The sequence below is a fragment of the Monopterus albus genome, unplaced genomic scaffold (assembly GCF_001952655.1).
Source record: "Monopterus albus unplaced genomic scaffold, M_albus_1.0 scaffold23.1, whole genome shotgun sequence".
Taxonomy (NCBI): domain Eukaryota; kingdom Metazoa; phylum Chordata; class Actinopteri; order Synbranchiformes; family Synbranchidae; genus Monopterus; species Monopterus albus.
The window spans coordinates 3,623,736-3,642,299 of NW_018127903.1; the positions used below are offsets into that span (position 1 = coordinate 3,623,736).

Genomic DNA, 18,564 nt, shown 5'->3' on the forward strand with positions numbered 1-18,564 from the left:
CATCTCTATGAGACAACACTTATTCATTTATTTACTATAACTTAAATTTTGTGCAAATTTGTGCAATATTTGGAATATTTATTTGCACCACTGCTATGTTTAATAACACTTTATTTAAAATGTATTTATTTTACTTATGCAGATGTGTGTGTGTCTGCTTGTGTTAGTGTATGAGAAGTTTTTTTTTAGCCCTGTTTTAGGCATTGTATTCAAATTTCATTGTCTATACCAGACAATGACAAAAAGGAACCTTGAATCTTGAATGTTAATGTTATTGGTTGTACCTGTACGTTTCTTGTTATGACAAGTGAAAATGTCTAGTATTAGAAAGCTTTGTATTTGCTCACCAATTTATTTATTTATTTATTTATTTTTTATTAGAACCTAATTTGTCCTCTATATGTAGTAAAGTGGGTGTAATATTTGCATTTACTTTAATCACACCTCCAGTTTAGCCATTTGTGAGGATTCACTTTCATAGCACTTAAATGTTTCAGCTTTCTGGGATGAACACTAAAGAGGTGGACGCTATTTAGCTCAAAGTGAACTATCATTCTTTCGACATCTTCAAATAACCTGAACATTTTGGCCGGAATGGCATATTTTCCAATCAAAGGTATTCTGAATGTTCTGAACTTTTCTGTTTACTTCACCTCTCGCAATATTGACTCACAAACATGAAGGTACATCACGTCGTGTTGAATGTTGGGACGGGGGTGTCATTTTGGCAGGGAGGTGTTATGTCTACCTGCATACATTCTTGGTTTCTTTGGCTAAATGTTTCTTCAGTTGTTTAGCTCTCACTTTACTGACTATGTTAAATAACCTTAGCTGACTGTAGCTAACTCATAGTGGACCTATCTTGTGTATGAGAGCGACAGACTGAAAAATGACTCTGCACTCTGATCTCAGTACAGTGCACCACTATATGAAATGCAAATCGGGTTCCTTTTCAACAAAATGAGACAAGAAATGAGACAAAAATGTTTAACCTCTAGCTCCATCAGCCACACAGTCAGTTTTGTCTTCTTTGAATACAGTCTTTCAGAGTTGAATTGGCCCCTCTTGCTCACACACTTGGTCACCAGTTAATGATATCTCGGACATGGCCCCACAGCTTGGTGAGCCACAGGTTCACCCCAAGCTCTGTTAAATACTGAAGCTCAGGCATCAACATCTTACGGCACAGTTTCCGATGTACCTTGTCCACATTCTTCTTCAGGTTATAGCCCATGATTGACTTCTCTCCAATGGGTTGCCAGGGCTTCATGACTTTCTCTTGGATGCTGCCAGTTTCCACAGAACCACCCCCTTCTATGCAGATGGATGCCATCTCTGCGTTTCTTCTCCTGAGTTCTGCTACATCCTCAGCCAGCCGCTGCAGTCCATATGCATCTACTTTCTTCCAAAAAGTCTGGTTGAAATGCTGATATAGTTTCCAATCAATAGCATTCCACTCAAGGGCCCTTGCCCTTAGCTCAGGGGTAAGCTTAGACACGGTGGATCCCTTTCGAGCATTGTGCTTGAAGAAGAGCAAGTCATCCATTTCCCAGCAGAGTGCATCCTTGAGCAGGATGAGTGATTCTTCAAAATATTCCACCAACATGACCAACTGAAAATGGTCAGTGATGAATTTGATTCCCTCTTCTACCCGTGGATCATTCAGCTCCAGAGTGTTGTCCTGCCCAAAGTCAAAGAACAGCAGGTTCTTGAGGTAGAAAGAGTTAAAGCCCTCTGGATCAAAGTAGAAATGGGGGTCACGCAGAAACTCGGTCAGCTTGTAATCACTTGGTATCTTCCAGGTAAAAGGCACCAGCCGGCCAAAATAGTGGAAAGATGATTCAAAGAGCTCTGCAGGGTCTCGCAGAATAGTAATGTAGGAAGTGTCCATAGGGAGTAACTTGGCCACCTCTGGTGCATTGAATCGCATGTGATTACAGATAATATTGAAGCACATTCCAGGTCTATAGTCTTTTACGTGGGAGCGCTCAAAGAGAGAGGGATAGGAAAAGTCATTTCGGCTGTTAGGAAACGCAAATTTAAGCTGGTGTTTCTCTCCAAAGCGGAAAAGGATGTTGAGGAAGGTGCTGCTGGCTGTTTTATGGGTCTTCATGAACATGATATCCACTTTAGGAGTGCATGTTTGACCAGTGGTTTGCTGTGAGCTGTTTGTGGTTGGTTTGGAACGAAGCTGGGATGGATGGTGGGCACAGGAGTAAGGCACTGGAACCCTACAGAGAAGAAAATAAGAAAAAGAATCAAATAACAAATGCACTCATAAAAAAAATATGCTTTCAGATTACTCACACCAAATAATGAAAAGCAGAAATCTGTCACATTTGAGAGGTTGGAACTAGAAAAGTATTTGATCATTTTTGCTTGGAAAAATTATTTTAACTGTCAACTAATCATTCCAGCTCTACAATACAGTAACCGCTGCATGAATTTGATATGCTGTTTGTTTTACATGGTGTTTTCTACAGAGCATGTGTACACCAGTGTGATGAGTCTTACTCAGGTAGACTGAAGTGGATCTGTGGGGTGGAGAGGCAGTAAAGCAGGATCACGCAGCTGGCCACAAGTGTACCTAGGACAAGGCCTTTACACCTGGATCTATACTTCTTCATTTGTTTGCCATTCATGATCCAGCAGAATCAACAAATCAGCTACTGTAAAAACACAGAACATCTTCTTCGTTATTAGCATCATCAGAGCCATCATCGTTATGATCATCATGGTAAGCATTTCCTACTGTATGTGCTAGCACCCAGATGTTGCTTTTTGTTATTTAGACAGATACAAGAATCCAAGGCAGAAAGGTTGCCAGTCTTTCACAGGGCTGAGTATGTTTTATCATTATTTTTGTTCTTATGTGTATATGTACTTGATGTATACATTTGTGAATGTACATATTATACTGTATGTGATGTTGTAGCCTGTGAGTCGGGGTGTGAGTTGCCAAAACAAAGTGTAGTGAGTAATTTACAGATTTTTTTTAACATGCTTATCTGTGTATGTTGGAAGCCTTATTTTGCACACAACTGAAATTTTGATAAAGACAGTTACAAGAAAATGATTGGAATAATACTAATAGTTGGATTTAAATAGTTATAAAATGACTTCAACTTTATAGGTATAAATATGATGATTCTCTAAGGGCAGCTCTGAAAATTGTAGATTTTCTGTATAGTACTGTGATCAAGTGCACCATAATTTAAAGTGCCCAAGAGTATTTAGTCAGCAGGAGTTACCTTCTCTGTATTTGACATGATTATCACAGTGACCCTGATGGAACTCACTGGCTGTCCATAATCATTTTAAGTACAGGGTGTAGTTAAACGTGTATGCTGAGCTACAAAATGACATAGCTGCAACTTGAAAAGACCAACCTGGTGTTTCTCAGCTGGCCCATTGAATAAATAATGCATTGCCAGGGAAAGTGATATTGCATTTTCCCTGCAGACTGTGGTAAGATGAGCCACCTACTTACTCAGGTGCACAGGTAACAAAGTGACACATTATGCAGCATTATGCTGCACAATGCAACCCAAATAAAAAGCAGATATACAGTAGTATACACACATTGGTCACATAAGATTCTGCTTTTGCTGTTTTGTCAAAGAAAGAAATCTGATAGTTTATTAAAATGTAATTAATTAACATTTATGGAAAGATTTAGGTGAAAATCAGATTTCAGGGAAAGTATTAGTCATTTCCATATATGTATTTATTTTTTTTAGGACAGGTTGGTCTGCAGCATAATCAGGACATCAGTTGAGATTTCATTGCATCTTCCTCAACCTATATCAGTGGATAATGCACCCAGTGCCAGCACTGTTTTAAATACCGGTCAACATGCTAAAGCTCCGAAAATATTGCTCTGGCAGTAAATAAAACCCAGCAATATGTCACCCTCTTCCATTTATTTAGATTATAGCAAATGAAAATCTCATGCTCAGTTCTACTGGCTCATATCAGTACTTCATGTCAGTGATTTTGGAAACATGATTTCAGTCATGTTTAATGACTGAATTTCATAGTGTTTTAAATTCTTTTTAAAGCTTTATTGCACCCTTTAATTTTGTTATATAATGGAGAAACCTGAAACATTATAAGAGTTTGGTCACTTTGTAAAAAGTACTAATGTAAAGTAGTTACTCATAACAATTAGCACTTTTTAACTATATTATTCCTAGGAATGGAAATTTGGATCTGATATGGTGTTTGGTACAATACTTTTGATCATGTGTGCAAATCACTCAACGAAGATTTAATGAATCCACCACCTGTAACCGTGACAACCTTTGTACATTCAAATTAAATCCCTGCTTAGTCTAAAGTACGATGTCCATTTTTGGATTTTGTTTTTGCTTGAGGTAGATGTCTTAAGCTTCCATGTTGGCTTTTAAAATGTTTACCCTGGGGTTTGTACGGTTGCATACCAAACCCAAAACAAGTTCATTTTGTCACTGTATAATAGGAACTCTGCAAAGAGAGTAATATTTAAGCAGAATCATTAAGAGGAAGCAGCTGTTTCCCTCATCTGCATTTCATGTGAAAGTTACAGTAGATAGTCTTAGGTAACTTCTTTAAAAAAAACTTTTAGTAATAAAGACCATCATCAAGATCAAACCACAAAACAACATCATTTTGGAGAGAAAATCTAATTAGAGGACTGGAGATTAATTTCTTACCCTTATGCATAAATCCAAAAATCTAAGGGAGGTGTTCCAACCGTATTTTCATCTAGTTCCAGATCACTTCTACCAGTGGATCTCCCTCCTACAGCTGTCCATATGTCTGATCATGACATACACATAGTTAAACTCAGCACAGTCCCACACTCTCCTTATCATAGCCAGTGGTGTAGAGCTCATTCATCTGATTACTTCTCCTCTTTCTGTATGTACATCTGCTGCCACCTCTCCCACTGCAGAGAGGCTCATTTAACCACCTGTGACGTCAGGGTCGCTGTCAGGAGACGTGCACATGCTAATGAGATGAAAAAGGCAAGGAGGTAGGAGAGGGGCTGTACAGATCCCGTTCTGTGTCTACATACAGAGGGCTATTGAGTGCAGACACTGGACTCTGAGCTGCAAGCTGATAGGAGGGGTGGAAACAGCATAAAAAGAATCAATGCAGAAAGCTAAAGCACAAAGGCTCTAATTGTACCACTTGATCAAGCCTGCTCTGTCGTTTGAAATGCTTATTTAGCAAGCTGTGTCTGTAAGTACAATAGGAGGAATATACAGATTTTACACCACCGGTTAACAGACTGAGCAACCTACACATCTTGCAGGCTCATCTAACAGTAGTACATGAGCAATCTATGCATTAAAAGTGGTCACTATTTTAACTCTGTATATTGTAATTTGACCATGACAGACCCTGGCTTTTGGACTTGTTGTTGGTAACAGTCTGAATGGTCCTTTTTGTCTTTGGTCCAAAGCACACAGCATCCATCCCTTCCAAAAAAAAAAAAGACCTGAAACACTGATTCATCTGACACAGTACACGTTTCCACTGTGTGATAGTCCGTCCAAGATACCACTGAACCCAGAGCAGACGATTGTGTTTCTGGACACTGTTGACACGGGACTTCCTTTTGGCACAGTAGTTTTAAGCAGCATGTATAGATGTATCTATGTATTGTGGTGACTGACACAGGTGTGCCAAAGTAATCCTGAGCCCGTGTGGTTATATCGCTTATAAGAGTGACAGTTCTTGATGCAGTGTCATCTGAGGGATCAGAAAACAGTCATCCAGCTTAGGCTTGATCCCTTTACACAATGAAATCCCTCCAGGTTCCTTGAATCTTTTAATTATATCCACCGTAGAGAGTGACATATCAAAATCCCTTCCCATCTTTCTTTGAGGAACATTGTTTTTGAACATTTCAATAATTTTCTCAGGCATAGGTTGGCAAACTGGTGATCCTCGGCCCATCTTTGCTCCTAAAGGGCTCAGCCTTTCTTGGATGCGACTTTTGTTCCAAAACATGCTTACAATCACGTTTCATTTCACTGTTCTACCTCATTACTGGCCCTGAAATGCAGCCATCACAATTATTTTTGGAATGCGTTACAGGCATCAGAACTGAACTGAGTTATTTTGAACAAAGAATAAAATTGATGAGGTATCACATCAAATAATGCACTGCAGTGCTGTTCTCAATGTAACATGGGACATAGATGATTTAAAGATCACTATATTCAGTTTTAATTTTGATTTCACATACCATCCCAACTTTTTCTGATTTGGGGTTGTACAATCTCATGCAAGACAGCACAAACATTTCAGTAGAGACCGAAATGAACATTCAAAATGAGTGACAATTTGCCTCTGCATGGCAGGATCTAGCGATAAAGTGGTTTTAGCGGGTTATTCATTATAGTATGCAAAAGCTCTCTCACCACACTGCTGCCCTGATTCCTGGAGGGACAGTGGATTCATGCTTTGCGTCCCACATCTATAATGTTTAGGCACAACACTGTTGCTTTTGTTGAGCAGGCCATGCCTTTGTCTCAAGGCACTCGGAGTGACAGGCTGACAGTCAGACTGGGCGGGCATGCATGGAATGTAGATGAGGGTAGGGAACAGAGGAGCAAGAAGTGTCACAAACTCAATGAGGAGACTGAGTGCAGGCCATAACTGGCCCGGCCTTTGGTCCACAGCAGGATCTCTTTATGCTCATTCATCGTGAACGCCCACATCGTGGACCAACCACTCAAGTGACTTACCAACATCAACACAGTGTCAACAGCCTCTGCACACTGCACAGGTGCGGACCTCTAAGTCTTGTCAGACCTACTGTACTTCCACCCTGTGAGAATCTCTTCTGGCCCATACCCAGTTGTTAAATGTGACAATTAAAGGCAGATCCATTAGCAGACTTGTGACTTGCTTTAAACATTAACTGATCCTTCTTGAAAATGCTGCCCAGTGATGCAGTGAGATGACATCACAACAGTTAAAGAACAACTTCACCTCACCGTTTCAAGATCACAAGACTTGACGTTGTTTTTACTTACACTTTAAAGTACAAATCTTTAAATAAAGTGGAATACATATCTTGTGTACTGTAAAACAAAGCAGAATTCATGCATACACAATGAAGGAAACACTTTTACATGAATAATTACACAAGCATATGCCACATCCTGCATTTCAGTTAGAAATTATGCACAAGTTAACACACTCGCAGAACTCTCTAATGCACATACATGTTTGTCAACCAGTAACACACACTACTTCCTGAAGTTAAATACATAAAGTTGGTCTGAAGAAGCCAGCTGGAGTTACTTTCTGGTCTTTTTCTTCTTTGCCTTTTCAGCATTATCATAGGCCTTCCTCTTGGCAGCAAGTTTGTTAGCCTGTAAAAAGACAACGAATGGAATGAACGCCAGTTACATGAGCATTTTAGAGTTCAGTGACCGGATAGGCATGTTCACAGCAGCTACACCATACTGTTAAATATTCTCTGTCCGAGATAAGGATGCCAGATAATGAAAACACAGGATGCAATGTTAAAAATGTAACTTTATCTTTTCACAGAGCTGCATAAACAACCTTATCTACACGTGAATCCACATTCAATCAATAAAAATAGAACAAACCTCTCGGACTTTTCTCTTCTTTCCAAACATGATCTTGTCATAGAGGTACTTCTCTTTTTTATTCATCATCATGATGGCAAGACGTTTCTCCTCTGCTTTTTCCTCCTGCTCCAAGCGTGCTGGGTTTTCTACCTTAACCTTCCCTGGTGTCACCTTGACTTGTGGAGACTACACAGAAAAAGACGACAGATGAGTCGGCTTCCACAAGTTTCTAAAAACAGGAGATGACTCTGGGCTCAAAGAAGATAGATCAGATGTCTCCTACCTTGCCCCGGGATTTCTGTTCTTCCATTTTCTTAAGGTTCTCCTCTTCTGCATCTTCTTCCTCGTCTACCTCTTCTTCATCGTCCTCATCCTCTTCATCCTCGCTCTGCTCATCTTCTTCTTCACTGTCTTCCTCCTGTTCATGGGCTGTGATGGAAAAAATGTTTAAATTGTGTTCATAACCTTTGAATCAACAGTGCCTATAAAAACTGCTCAGACTGAGTTTTTCATTCTGTTACAACATGGACCAGACAGTGGTGATAAGGGTTTCAGAACAAAAAGGAATAAAAAAATAAAGGCTACAAAAATTCTTTGGTATGAAATATCTATAAAGTGAGCTGAATTTATCACAAATATCAAACTCAATGCAATTTAACTTGCATGTATTAACCCCTTTACTATGATGCACCTAATTTATTATGGGTGCAGCTGATTTGTTTTAGAAGGCACAATTTCCTGAATTAGCAGTAATAAAGCAGAGACCATATGGTCAGACATGCATAACTGCTTGCAGGTCTAGTTCAGAATTTAAACTACAGTCATGGTAGAAAGAAAGTACACCCTCCTTCACTTATATATTCTTATTCATCAGGGGCTACAGAAACAATTGTGTGGACCTCACCACCTTCTATTACAAACATGACAAATTTCACTATGTGATCACTGTTTCCCAAAAGTAAACCAGCATTCAGAAACCAGGTAGAAAAGTAAAAGTACACCCTTGCTACTTCAACAATCATTAAGAGAGTAATCAGCCGCCAAGCGTTACTAATCGAGAGCACAGGACTGGTCAATCATTAAGAAATGTGGCTACCTCTATAAAACCAGAACTTGTTCTGGAGCATGGAAGTGTGCGTCTATCTCATGTCCATCAGTCATGACCTCAGAGAAGCACTTATCGCTGCTCATCAGTCCACGAAGGGTTACAAGGCCATCTCCAAACAATCTGAAATCAACCACTCTACAGTACGAAAGACCGTTTACAGATGAGAGGCTTCAAGAACCCCAGCAAAGTCCATGGTCAGATTGTTTAATGAACAGAGAGCTTCATCGCATGACCTGTGGGCCTCTGTAAGTGCATCAAATGTTTATGGTCATGACAGCAGAATTAGAAAATGTATGGCTTTCACAAAGAGGTATCTAGGAAAAAAGCCCTTCTCTCCAAAAGCAATACGGCAGCACGACTTAGGTTTGCAAAACTGAGTCTGAACAAACCACAGCAGTTCTGGAACAATATCCGTTAGACTGGTGAGACCAAAGTGGAGCTGTTTGGCCATCGTGTTTGGTGAAAACCAAACAGCGCTTTACCGCAAACACCTCACATTTAATTGCCAAGCATGGTGGAGGGGTGATGACTGGGTTTGTTTTGCAGCAACAGGACCTGGGAAACATCCAAATCATTTGGATGACGAACTCCACTTCATACCATGGTATAAATAAAATGTGAAAAAGTGTGTTTGAAGTTTTTACAGAGGCATCATGAAAGTTCACTTGGAGATGCCTCCATTCATACCAGGCTTTTCTCCACGTTGTAAGGCCATGATCTTCAGTTTTTCAGGGGGTATGTAGTCACCATCCTTCTCTTCTACAAATGGCGAGAGATGAGGGGGCAGAGTCACTCCAAGGAAGTAGTCTTCCACAGGCAGGAGGATTTTGGCATTGACACAATCATACACCCACTGGGGCTGGATGTAGTACCTGAAACAACAAGGATATGAAAATAGCCTCTTGTGACTATAACAAGTGTTGCATATTTCCCTGTTCTGATGTGAAATAATCAGAACCTCACTCTTTGGTGAGGATTTTACCTGCTTGCTATATAAGATACACATTTATTTATTTCAAACGTATTTAGGGGACAAGGGAGCCCTCAGAGCGAGCTGGCATAGAAAGGACACGGCCTGTCTTACATGATAAAGAACAGGGTTGCAATCAAGCAAGAGAGCAGAAAGACATCCCTTAAAGCAGGTAAAGGATATGATAACGTACAAGGAAAGAGGGCCACAATAAAACTCATTTTCTCGATTTAGGAATCCAAAACATTCTGCACGTCTCATATGTTGTACCCGTTTGAAACACAAGAAGATGCTACAAAAAGAAAAACAAGACCATTCTTTTACCTGTTGATGTACTGCTTATCGATACTGGGTCTGTCAACAATGTGATGTGTGATGGTCTCATCGGTCACCTCATATGTGCTACCAATGCAAACAGACTTATCCCAGGACACGTTCCCACCAAAGCACCTGTAATGCAGCCACAATAAACAAAAGACAGCATGTTTCGGATCAGACCAATATTTACATGGTTAGTTTCTTTATTTGTGCTTTGTTGCAGCAGTGCCCACACACCTGATGACAAATGCCAGTGATTCTCGGGGCACTTCCCTGTTGAGGAAGATCTTGAGTCCCTCAAAAAGCTTCTTCTGGGCTTCCTGCCATTTCTGTTCCTTTTCTCTTGCCTCCATCTTTTCCATGTCCTCCTAAAGAAACGCATTAAATGAATAATTGTTTTTTTTCCCGTGTCTATTAAACATGAGTGCTGGAATACAAGAATAAGTTTAAAATGAAAAATCAGCATCAACAGCTTTCTTTCACAGACTTCACTTTCAAGACGGTACCAAAATCTACTGAGTGTTATAAATTATTTCCCGGTTGTCGATGGATTAAGATACCAGGCAAAAGATTAGTGTGTTTTTTTTTTTTCCATAACACGGGGAATAAAATCCAGACTCGTAGATGGCTAATAACTCAAAATTTACCTGTGAGGTTGAAAAAGCTGGTTGAGAGTGTTTGTGTCTATATGAATGAAATCAGGTGAATATATTTATTGCTAAGGTCCAAACACACATCTCAAATGGCATTTCCCTCAATAATATTAATCTCTAACCCAGCAGCTGAAATCAAAAAGAAAAGCTCACAGTGTGACACTTTTTACTGTGTGTCCAGGGCTGCCAATATCACTCCTAACTTATTTTGACAAACCTGAGATAACACATCTAAATTTTTAAGATGTTGGTCCAGTAAATATGATACGACAAAAAAAATGAAACCAACCAAACGGTCCTAAAAACTAAGTCTGAGGAGCTAATCTATAACACAATGATGTGCTTGTTCACGTAGGAAATTACTGAAACCAGACCACTGAAAGATAAATACGCCAATATTTTGTTGGAGTTATTGTGTAGTTCTTTGAATTCATTGGTGTACCATGAGGATGACTTACCTGCAGCAGTGCTACAGCTTTTGAAGTGCTGCACTGCAAACTCCACCCAATACACATTGGTATACTGGAGAGTAGAGCAGGGACTCATTGTCCCAACTTGAAAAGCAAAGCTGGAAATAGGTTCATGTTGCATTTAAGTTTCTAAGTTACTATTGAAAAGGACCGAGTTCCTGGAAAATTCCCTGTGGTGAACAGAACCAGTAGTTGAGAACCTCAAACCTGTTTGCCAAACAAGCTTCTTAGGGTGTGAAACATTTCATCCTTAGCAACCAGGCATGAATATGTAATCCCCAAAAACTTCGACTCATTTGATACAAATATAACCTCACATCCATCCTCAGAGACCGATTCGTTTAACTGTTCTTATTACCTCGGGCAAGGGGGTTATGTTTAAAGGTGTGTGTTGTTTGCTTGCTTGTTAGCAGGATTACAGACAAATGGCTGGGTGGATCATCAGTGCACTTAGTACAGACATTGGTGGGGACCAACCCTAGAGGGGGTTCGATTTTGGCTGAAAAAGGTCAAGGTCATAGAAGAAAGAAAGAAAAAAAAAAACAGAAATCCCTATCTTTAAGATGAGGCAAACATTTAAAAATTCATATCTCCGTCAAACGTTATCAGAACCATTCGAAATTTGACATGTGTGGTGTGGCAATGTCTATCACCAGACTAAATTTAATCCGGATCTGATCTGGATTTCGGATCTGATGGTCATGTAAACTTAACATTGAAAACTCCATTTAATGCATATTGTCTGCCATAACCTGGTCTATAATGAAGATACTCTATCATACCTGTGAGGTGTGTTAAAAGATGATCTGGGTCTGATCTAGATCATGGATTATAGGGCAAATTTTGTGTCATTCTGGATCTCATTTTTTCCACAAGGGAACCATTGAGTGAATGTTGTACCGGAGGACATACATGCAGTGTCTGAGTGCTAGTTTGTATTACACATCACAGTACCACGACTGTCTTGCCAAAATTTCAATACCAGTATTATTTAAACAGATCAGATACAGTGAATCATATGTAATGTTGCTAGTCGCATTATTATTATTATTATTTTGCAGTATTTCTGTTTCCTGTGTCTCGCTTCAGGGGCCGCATCAGTTCGCACTGCGCAGACAACGTCACTTCCTTAAGCCCCACTCGCGGCATTATTTAGAAGACGACAACAAACAAAGTTAAGTCTGACACAGAGAAAGGGACCGATGGCCGGCCGGCCGGGGTTTGTGATTGGTAGAAAAAGAAGAAACGACATTTGGAAATACTTTCATTACATAGAAGTGGAAAAGAAAACAGTGTGTTGTGGAAAAAGATGGGGAGAAATGTGGCCACAAAATCACACAATGTATATTGGATGTATTCAAGGGCATATAATAAGATGCCCTTGTTTGAAATGGGTTTGGCTAAAAGAAACTTTTGGTTTCTTCTATACTACTAGGTACTTATACTATACTGACTGGGTTAAATAGAACTGCATTGCTAAAAAGAGACTAAAACACAATTTTCATTGACTAAAACTAGACTAAAGAGTATGAACGTGACTAAAACTAATAAAAACTAAAATGACAGCTTCACACAAAGACTAGACAAACTAAAATTAAAACAGGCTGCCAAAAACAACTGTAATCATATGTTGTGAGCTATATTACTTACTCCATCAACAGGAAACTGGTCGAGTTCAGCCTCCTCCTCCTCTGCAGTAGACACCACCCGTGCCAGACTGGCACTCAGAGCTGACAGTTTCTGCACAGCCAGAAACAACAGGATTAGAGCAACAATCCCCAATCTGTGTACTTACAGGCACACTTACAAACCATTACTGTGAACAACTAGATTAAGATTAAACAACTGAAATTTCCCCTCAATCACACATGCTTACATAATTTCTTTGATGATGTCCAAAAGGATGTGTCATTTCCTACACATTGGCATATCCCTTACAATGCGAACACACATTACTAGTGGATTATTTATAGCAGTGGTGCTGCATTTCTGCTGTTTGAGATGATCAAACCAAAGATAAAACAGCTGGCACGAGGTAACTTTCTAAAGTTGTAAAATCCTGTCTGAGAGTATTACAAACCACAACCTGCTGTGCTGTGATTTGGTCTCTCAAACTTTAAACACAAATCTGTTTCTCTAAATGGACTTCCTGGATAAAATTTCATTGTCTCACCGTTACATAAAACAACACACCAACACCACCCCCTGCACCTTTTGATGCAGGGAAAAGGTCTGTCTGAATACAGCTTTAAAGTGTTACAGGACAGCCGCAATGAGCAGAATATTAATGTAGCTGTAACAAGAATATAAGAATACTTACATTGCATGTAAATTTCCTCAAATACAAAACAATGTACTGTCACAATTGGTGGCGTTCAGAAATGCAAAAAGTGTTGCAATATTTTCCAGGTATTGACATATCTGAGGTTTCTGCCTCTACCACAATACAATGGAATTCAGTGGGATTTTGTTTGTGCTGCTCACAGGGTTGAGAAAACAAAAAACAAAAAAAAACATTTTAGCACAGCAGTGTCTTTTTCAGGTATCATGTCATGGTTACTCTATGAGCGCCATAAACATTATTCAAGTCACCTCCATTGCAATAAGGTCAAGGCAGAAATCTAAAAGCGATACAAGCTGGGTGAATAGTAGATAAGAAAGAGCCACACCTCTATGTAGCATTCTGAATTCATGGCATAGTCATCCTCATTGTCCTCCTTGAGCTCTGACACCGCCTTACTGTCCAGCTGCAAAAGAAGGGATGAGATTAACAGAGAATAGGTGTGAAACAGGTACCCAAAGAGCCAGACACACACATTTAATATCACTGTTATGTATGACTTCACATCATCACAAATTAAATCTTAAATCTGCCTGAAATAAAATATTTTGTGATATACATAGACATATTTTTGGAAACTACAAGATCTTAGCCTAAAATATACCATAGCCATTTGAATCCTGGGGATTAATGTGAACTCTGAATTCATTTATGAGTTACATCAGAACTAACGCTAGTACTGTGTAGTGGTTTAAGTTACATGTTAATATGTATTATGTCAAAGTGTTTGTCATATGCAGTTAGGAAACGTGTTTCCCTGTACAATGAAATTCTTACTTTGCTGTCCACATGATGCCACAAAAATACAAGAAAAATATATAATAGAATAGTGTTTATGGTTTAACTTTTAAAGTTCATGTGAGGTGAACAATGAGGTTACATAATTTGGCCAAATGTTTCCTGTTTTTGAAGTACATCTCAGTGTGTTGTCTCCTAAAACTGGAGACAGGAAGCCAAGTTTGGAAATTGACACAACAGCCTAAAAAAAAGCTGTGGATAAAAACAGTGAAGCTGAAGGGTGTAGAGGGAAGAAAAAAGGATGAGAATGCTACTGTGACAGTGCTGTGTGCTCTTTGGGACCCGGGCCTGGGTAGGGGACTCTGACTGGACCCCCTGACCAAGACTGACTGACTCTGTGGCAATCTTCTTATTTAATACTGTATCTATTCCATTGCAGGAGGAGTGATTCTGTTCTCTGTTCCCTAACTACGAGATTACCTATTTACCTACTACTCTGTTCAGAATAATTGTAAAATTAAATGATTACTTAAATTGGGATGATTTGTCTGAATTAATTTAGTCTGTATCACATTCAAGCCACAACAACTGTAACAATTATGGTAATATACATACCATTCCACTGACCACCCATGATTAAAGATAAAAGCAACATGTACCTACATATAGAGAAAAACCTTTGTGATACTTTTAGAGTTAAGGATACCTTTGGTGGGTAGAGCAGGTTGAGGGAATGGTAGAGCCTGAAGTTGACAAATCCCAGGAGAGTGGTGTACAACTCTGTGAATGTTGCCATGACTCTGTAATCAACATCTGTGGGGTGCTGAAAGTGCAAAAAAAAACAAAACAAAAAAAAAACCCAAAAGGTTTAACCAAGTCTGAATGGTAAAATGAGTAAACATAGGATCAAATGTCTACGGTAACTTATAATCTCTGGAGTGCACAAACAGCTCAGGGAAGTCATGTTAACTGATTTTACACAAACGTGTAACGTCACTTCATTAACAAACACTGCCTTAATTTTCTTGTGCATGACTGCAACACTGTGAAATTTATGATGGGTTCAAATGCTGTGTCACCTTCAGCGTATTCCCATAGTAATAAAGTGACTGCGTTTCATCATTATGCACTTACATCATGGGAGAACTGATATGGTACCAGCCACGTAACAAGCTGTCCCATCACCTCAGCCTGATAATACAGTCCCTTGATGGAAATAAAAACCTGTCAGGAACAGACAAGTATTTACAGAGGTCAGTGAACTCTAGTCATATCATATAGCCCCATTTTATTTACATGTCAAACAAATAAAGCAGCCTCGTGGTTGCTGGACAGTGTACACTGGCACCTTTCTGAGAGCTCGAGATGCGATCACATAGTTCATCCACTCCACAGTGAGGCGTCTGCACAGCTGGATTGTCTGAACGTGGCATTTTCCTGTTCGGGCAAAGGTGGAGAAGAGGAAGCACATGCAGAGGGCATCGTCGATATCACGGAGAGCATCGATGAAGGTGGGGTACCTGCAGCAAAATAGGAGCACCACTGACACAACATAGCTTCAAACAATGACTTTTTCATCTCTTACCTAAAAAAAGAAAAAAGGTGTATTAGCAATCTGACAAATCTATAAACTGCTTACGTGCCCTTTTTTGCCTTTCCCCAGAGTTCCCAGTGATTTCTACTAACATGTGACTTGACACAGAGAACAATCACTCAAGCATGCCCTGCCCTCCTGTGTTGAATGTGGAAATGATTACCGACTCACCTTTCTTTGATGACATGGTCCAGTTTATAGGTCGGCTTGTTCTCTCTCAGTCTCTCCACTGTGGACCATTCTGTTTTTCCATAAGCCTTTTTAAGCTTGCGTACAAATACCTGTCAAGATATATAAGAAAGTATTTAGAACACTTTGACAATACGTTTTTATATTTTATACCATTACTGTAAAAGGCACCACTAGAGAAACAAGAATTTCCTATAACAAGGTACACATTATATTTACAAAAACAGAACATATTTAATTCTAGAACCATAGATTTCCCTTGAATCGACTCCAATGATTTACTCTTTGTATGGAAGCAAGAAAAAAAACTTAAGATGCTTTAACAAATTAACTACATCAACCCCTGCTTATAGGCATGTTCATAAGATGGTGTTAAACTTGATATTAAAAAAAAAAAGAAAAAGAAAAAAAAAGGGCAAAACATGTCTATGATACCTTATAGTCTCTGAACTTGCCAACAATTGGCTCATGCAGGAGAAAACGGATGTCTTTGAGCAGGTAGAAGGTCCTCGGAGCTGTGGAGCCCTTGTTCACCTTCTTCTTGTGCTTGGGCTCATGAGGGTAGATGCCTTTGAGGATGCACAGTCGCCTGAAAATTAAGAACATCAGGAATCATTTGTCCGTGATGTGGCTCCATCCTGCCAGTCAGATATCCTGATATGGATCAATTTATGTGCTGAACCCTGTGATGATATATATCAATGCAGTGCTAAAAAAAACTGAGCTTTAGATGCTAATGCATCCAGAAGGAAGAACACCACATCTGAACCAAACAGGTGTCCTTTGACAGATTCAAAAAGCCAAACTGGTGTTAATCCTCGGTTTTGCTCTCTCTGTGCAAAAGAACACAGCCTCTTCGGTTCTGGCAGGGAATGTTTTGGACTTTCAGCCAACGAGAGCTCCTTCATGCCTGGCTATTTGAAATGACTACTTGTGGTTTGAAAAACACTTCTTAAAACCTTCACTAGGTGGCAAACTGGGCTAACTGAAAGACTGTACTTTGACAACATGATAGAGAAGATGGAACAACAACATAAGTGCTGTAAGGTAGCAGAGTGTCATGGAGGAAGGTGGTACAGTGGAGAGGCACACCATCCTGTCCCATTTTATCAGACAAAGTGTAAAATCTTTGTTAATGCACCTTTAATTAAAATGACATTTTCTGTTTCAAGCTCTTCAAAATGCAGTGATATTTTTCTTTGTCACAAAACGGCATATTTTATATCTTTGGGTTGTAGTGTGATGGGCAGATCAAGATGTTGCCCTTGATTAGAGTAAAATTATAGCAGGCATTTTTATAAAACCATTTTATGAAATTTTATAAGCAAATAAAAAAAAAATAACCTGCAGATGAATAAATACTGGAAACCATCTTTGGTGCACCCCTGACACTAGAAATGCATTAAAGATCTCTTTATTTGTATTACAATGGTAGTTCACTTTGATATATCTAATTGCATTTAATTATTGCAGACAATGTTGCAAATTAAGGAGCAGAACTGTCTCATGCCAAGCTCAGATTTACCTTAATTTTTCAAAGTATATGATTCACAGCATTAGTCACAAAACAGTACTCCCTAGATAGTTCTTCTTTTCAACTTCATTTCAGAAAAAGTATAAAGTGTCAGTATATACTCAGTTGCCAGTTTATTAGCGCCACCACAGTCGGACTTCCTCACTCTATGTACACCCTACCCCATGAAGTCTATACTGTTGAGTTTGAGGTGGTGTCTTAATTTTATGACCAAATCAGAGGCTGCTCTGTAGTCCTGTTGAACTGTGCTGCGTCACACTCATATGTTTGATATTTTGATAGAAATGAAACATTAGAAACACCGAAAGCTCGAAGTGGCCAAAAACTTGAATCAACTCCTCCGTAAAAGAGTCAACATAAACTTAACGTTTTGTCCTTCATAAAGATTTCATAAAATGCAAATCTGTTGCAGCAGTGTTAAAGGGTAATGTATTACTGTTAACAGTGTTATGCATATCGCCAACAGTCAGTGCTGTAATGTTACCTGAAGTCCGGGAGGCTCAGCTGTAACTTCTTACGAGCTTTGTTTCTGGTGATGTAGTTGGTGGCAGAGCCCCTCTCAAACTGCAGAACAAGGATAGAGCCTCATAATAAACTCCCCGCAAACCATAAGACTTCATTTCACAACCAGGTTACAACAGGATGCTTCTTTATACCCAACAGGGTTTTCTGGTTCAGAAAAACAAACTTTAGCTTAGCTAACTCCGTTGGCTAACTAGCCAGCCAAGCTACTATCGGTGTTAATGTGCCTGGACCTGACAATAGCTCAACGCCCACGCTTACCTTTTTCTTTTGAATACCTCCCATTTAAAAATGATATGTGACCCACTACACGAATTTCGAAAAACTTAACTGTCCTCAAATTAAGAAGTTAAGAAGTTAGCACCAAAAAATATCAACCACAGCAAATGCACGTGTCATTTGACATGCGCAGGGACGTCCAAAGCACGTAGCAACCAGGACCCAGAGGTGGGCTACTTGAGTGCCTGCATAAAAAAGAAGAAAGAAACAAAGAAAGAAACGAACCGCAACCAAAGTCGAATAAATAAAT

At 39.4% G+C, this 18,564-nt stretch overlaps 2 protein-coding genes across 2 annotated transcripts; both read right to left on the minus strand.

Moving 5' to 3' along the window:
- Positions 1 to 305: 305 nt before the first annotated feature.
- On the minus strand, positions 306 to 4,866 carry gal3st1a (galactose-3-O-sulfotransferase 1a). The gene is made up of 3 exons (XM_020594293.1): positions 4,695 to 4,866; positions 2,515 to 2,669; positions 306 to 2,231 (listed from the first exon to the last, which is right to left on the minus strand). Exons 2-3 carry the CDS (start codon positions 2,640 to 2,642, stop codon positions 1,082 to 1,084), a joined length of 1,278 nt encoding a protein of 425 aa, XP_020449949.1. The 5' UTR covers positions 2,643 to 2,669; positions 4,695 to 4,866; the 3' UTR covers positions 306 to 1,081.
- Positions 4,867 to 7,006: 2,140 nt separating this feature from the next.
- Positions 7,007 to 18,487, minus strand: pes (pescadillo). Its single transcript, XM_020594575.1, has 15 exons — positions 18,297 to 18,487; positions 17,998 to 18,077; positions 16,415 to 16,568; positions 15,962 to 16,071; positions 15,545 to 15,716; positions 15,331 to 15,420; positions 14,903 to 15,019; positions 13,787 to 13,864; positions 12,768 to 12,857; positions 10,232 to 10,362; positions 10,001 to 10,126; positions 9,394 to 9,578; positions 7,882 to 8,027; positions 7,617 to 7,784; positions 7,007 to 7,373 (listed from the first exon to the last, which is right to left on the minus strand). Exons 1-15 carry the CDS (start codon positions 18,318 to 18,320, stop codon positions 7,299 to 7,301), a joined length of 1,746 nt encoding a protein of 581 aa, XP_020450231.1. The 5' UTR covers positions 18,321 to 18,487; the 3' UTR covers positions 7,007 to 7,298.
- Positions 18,488 to 18,564: the final 77 nt, after the last annotated feature.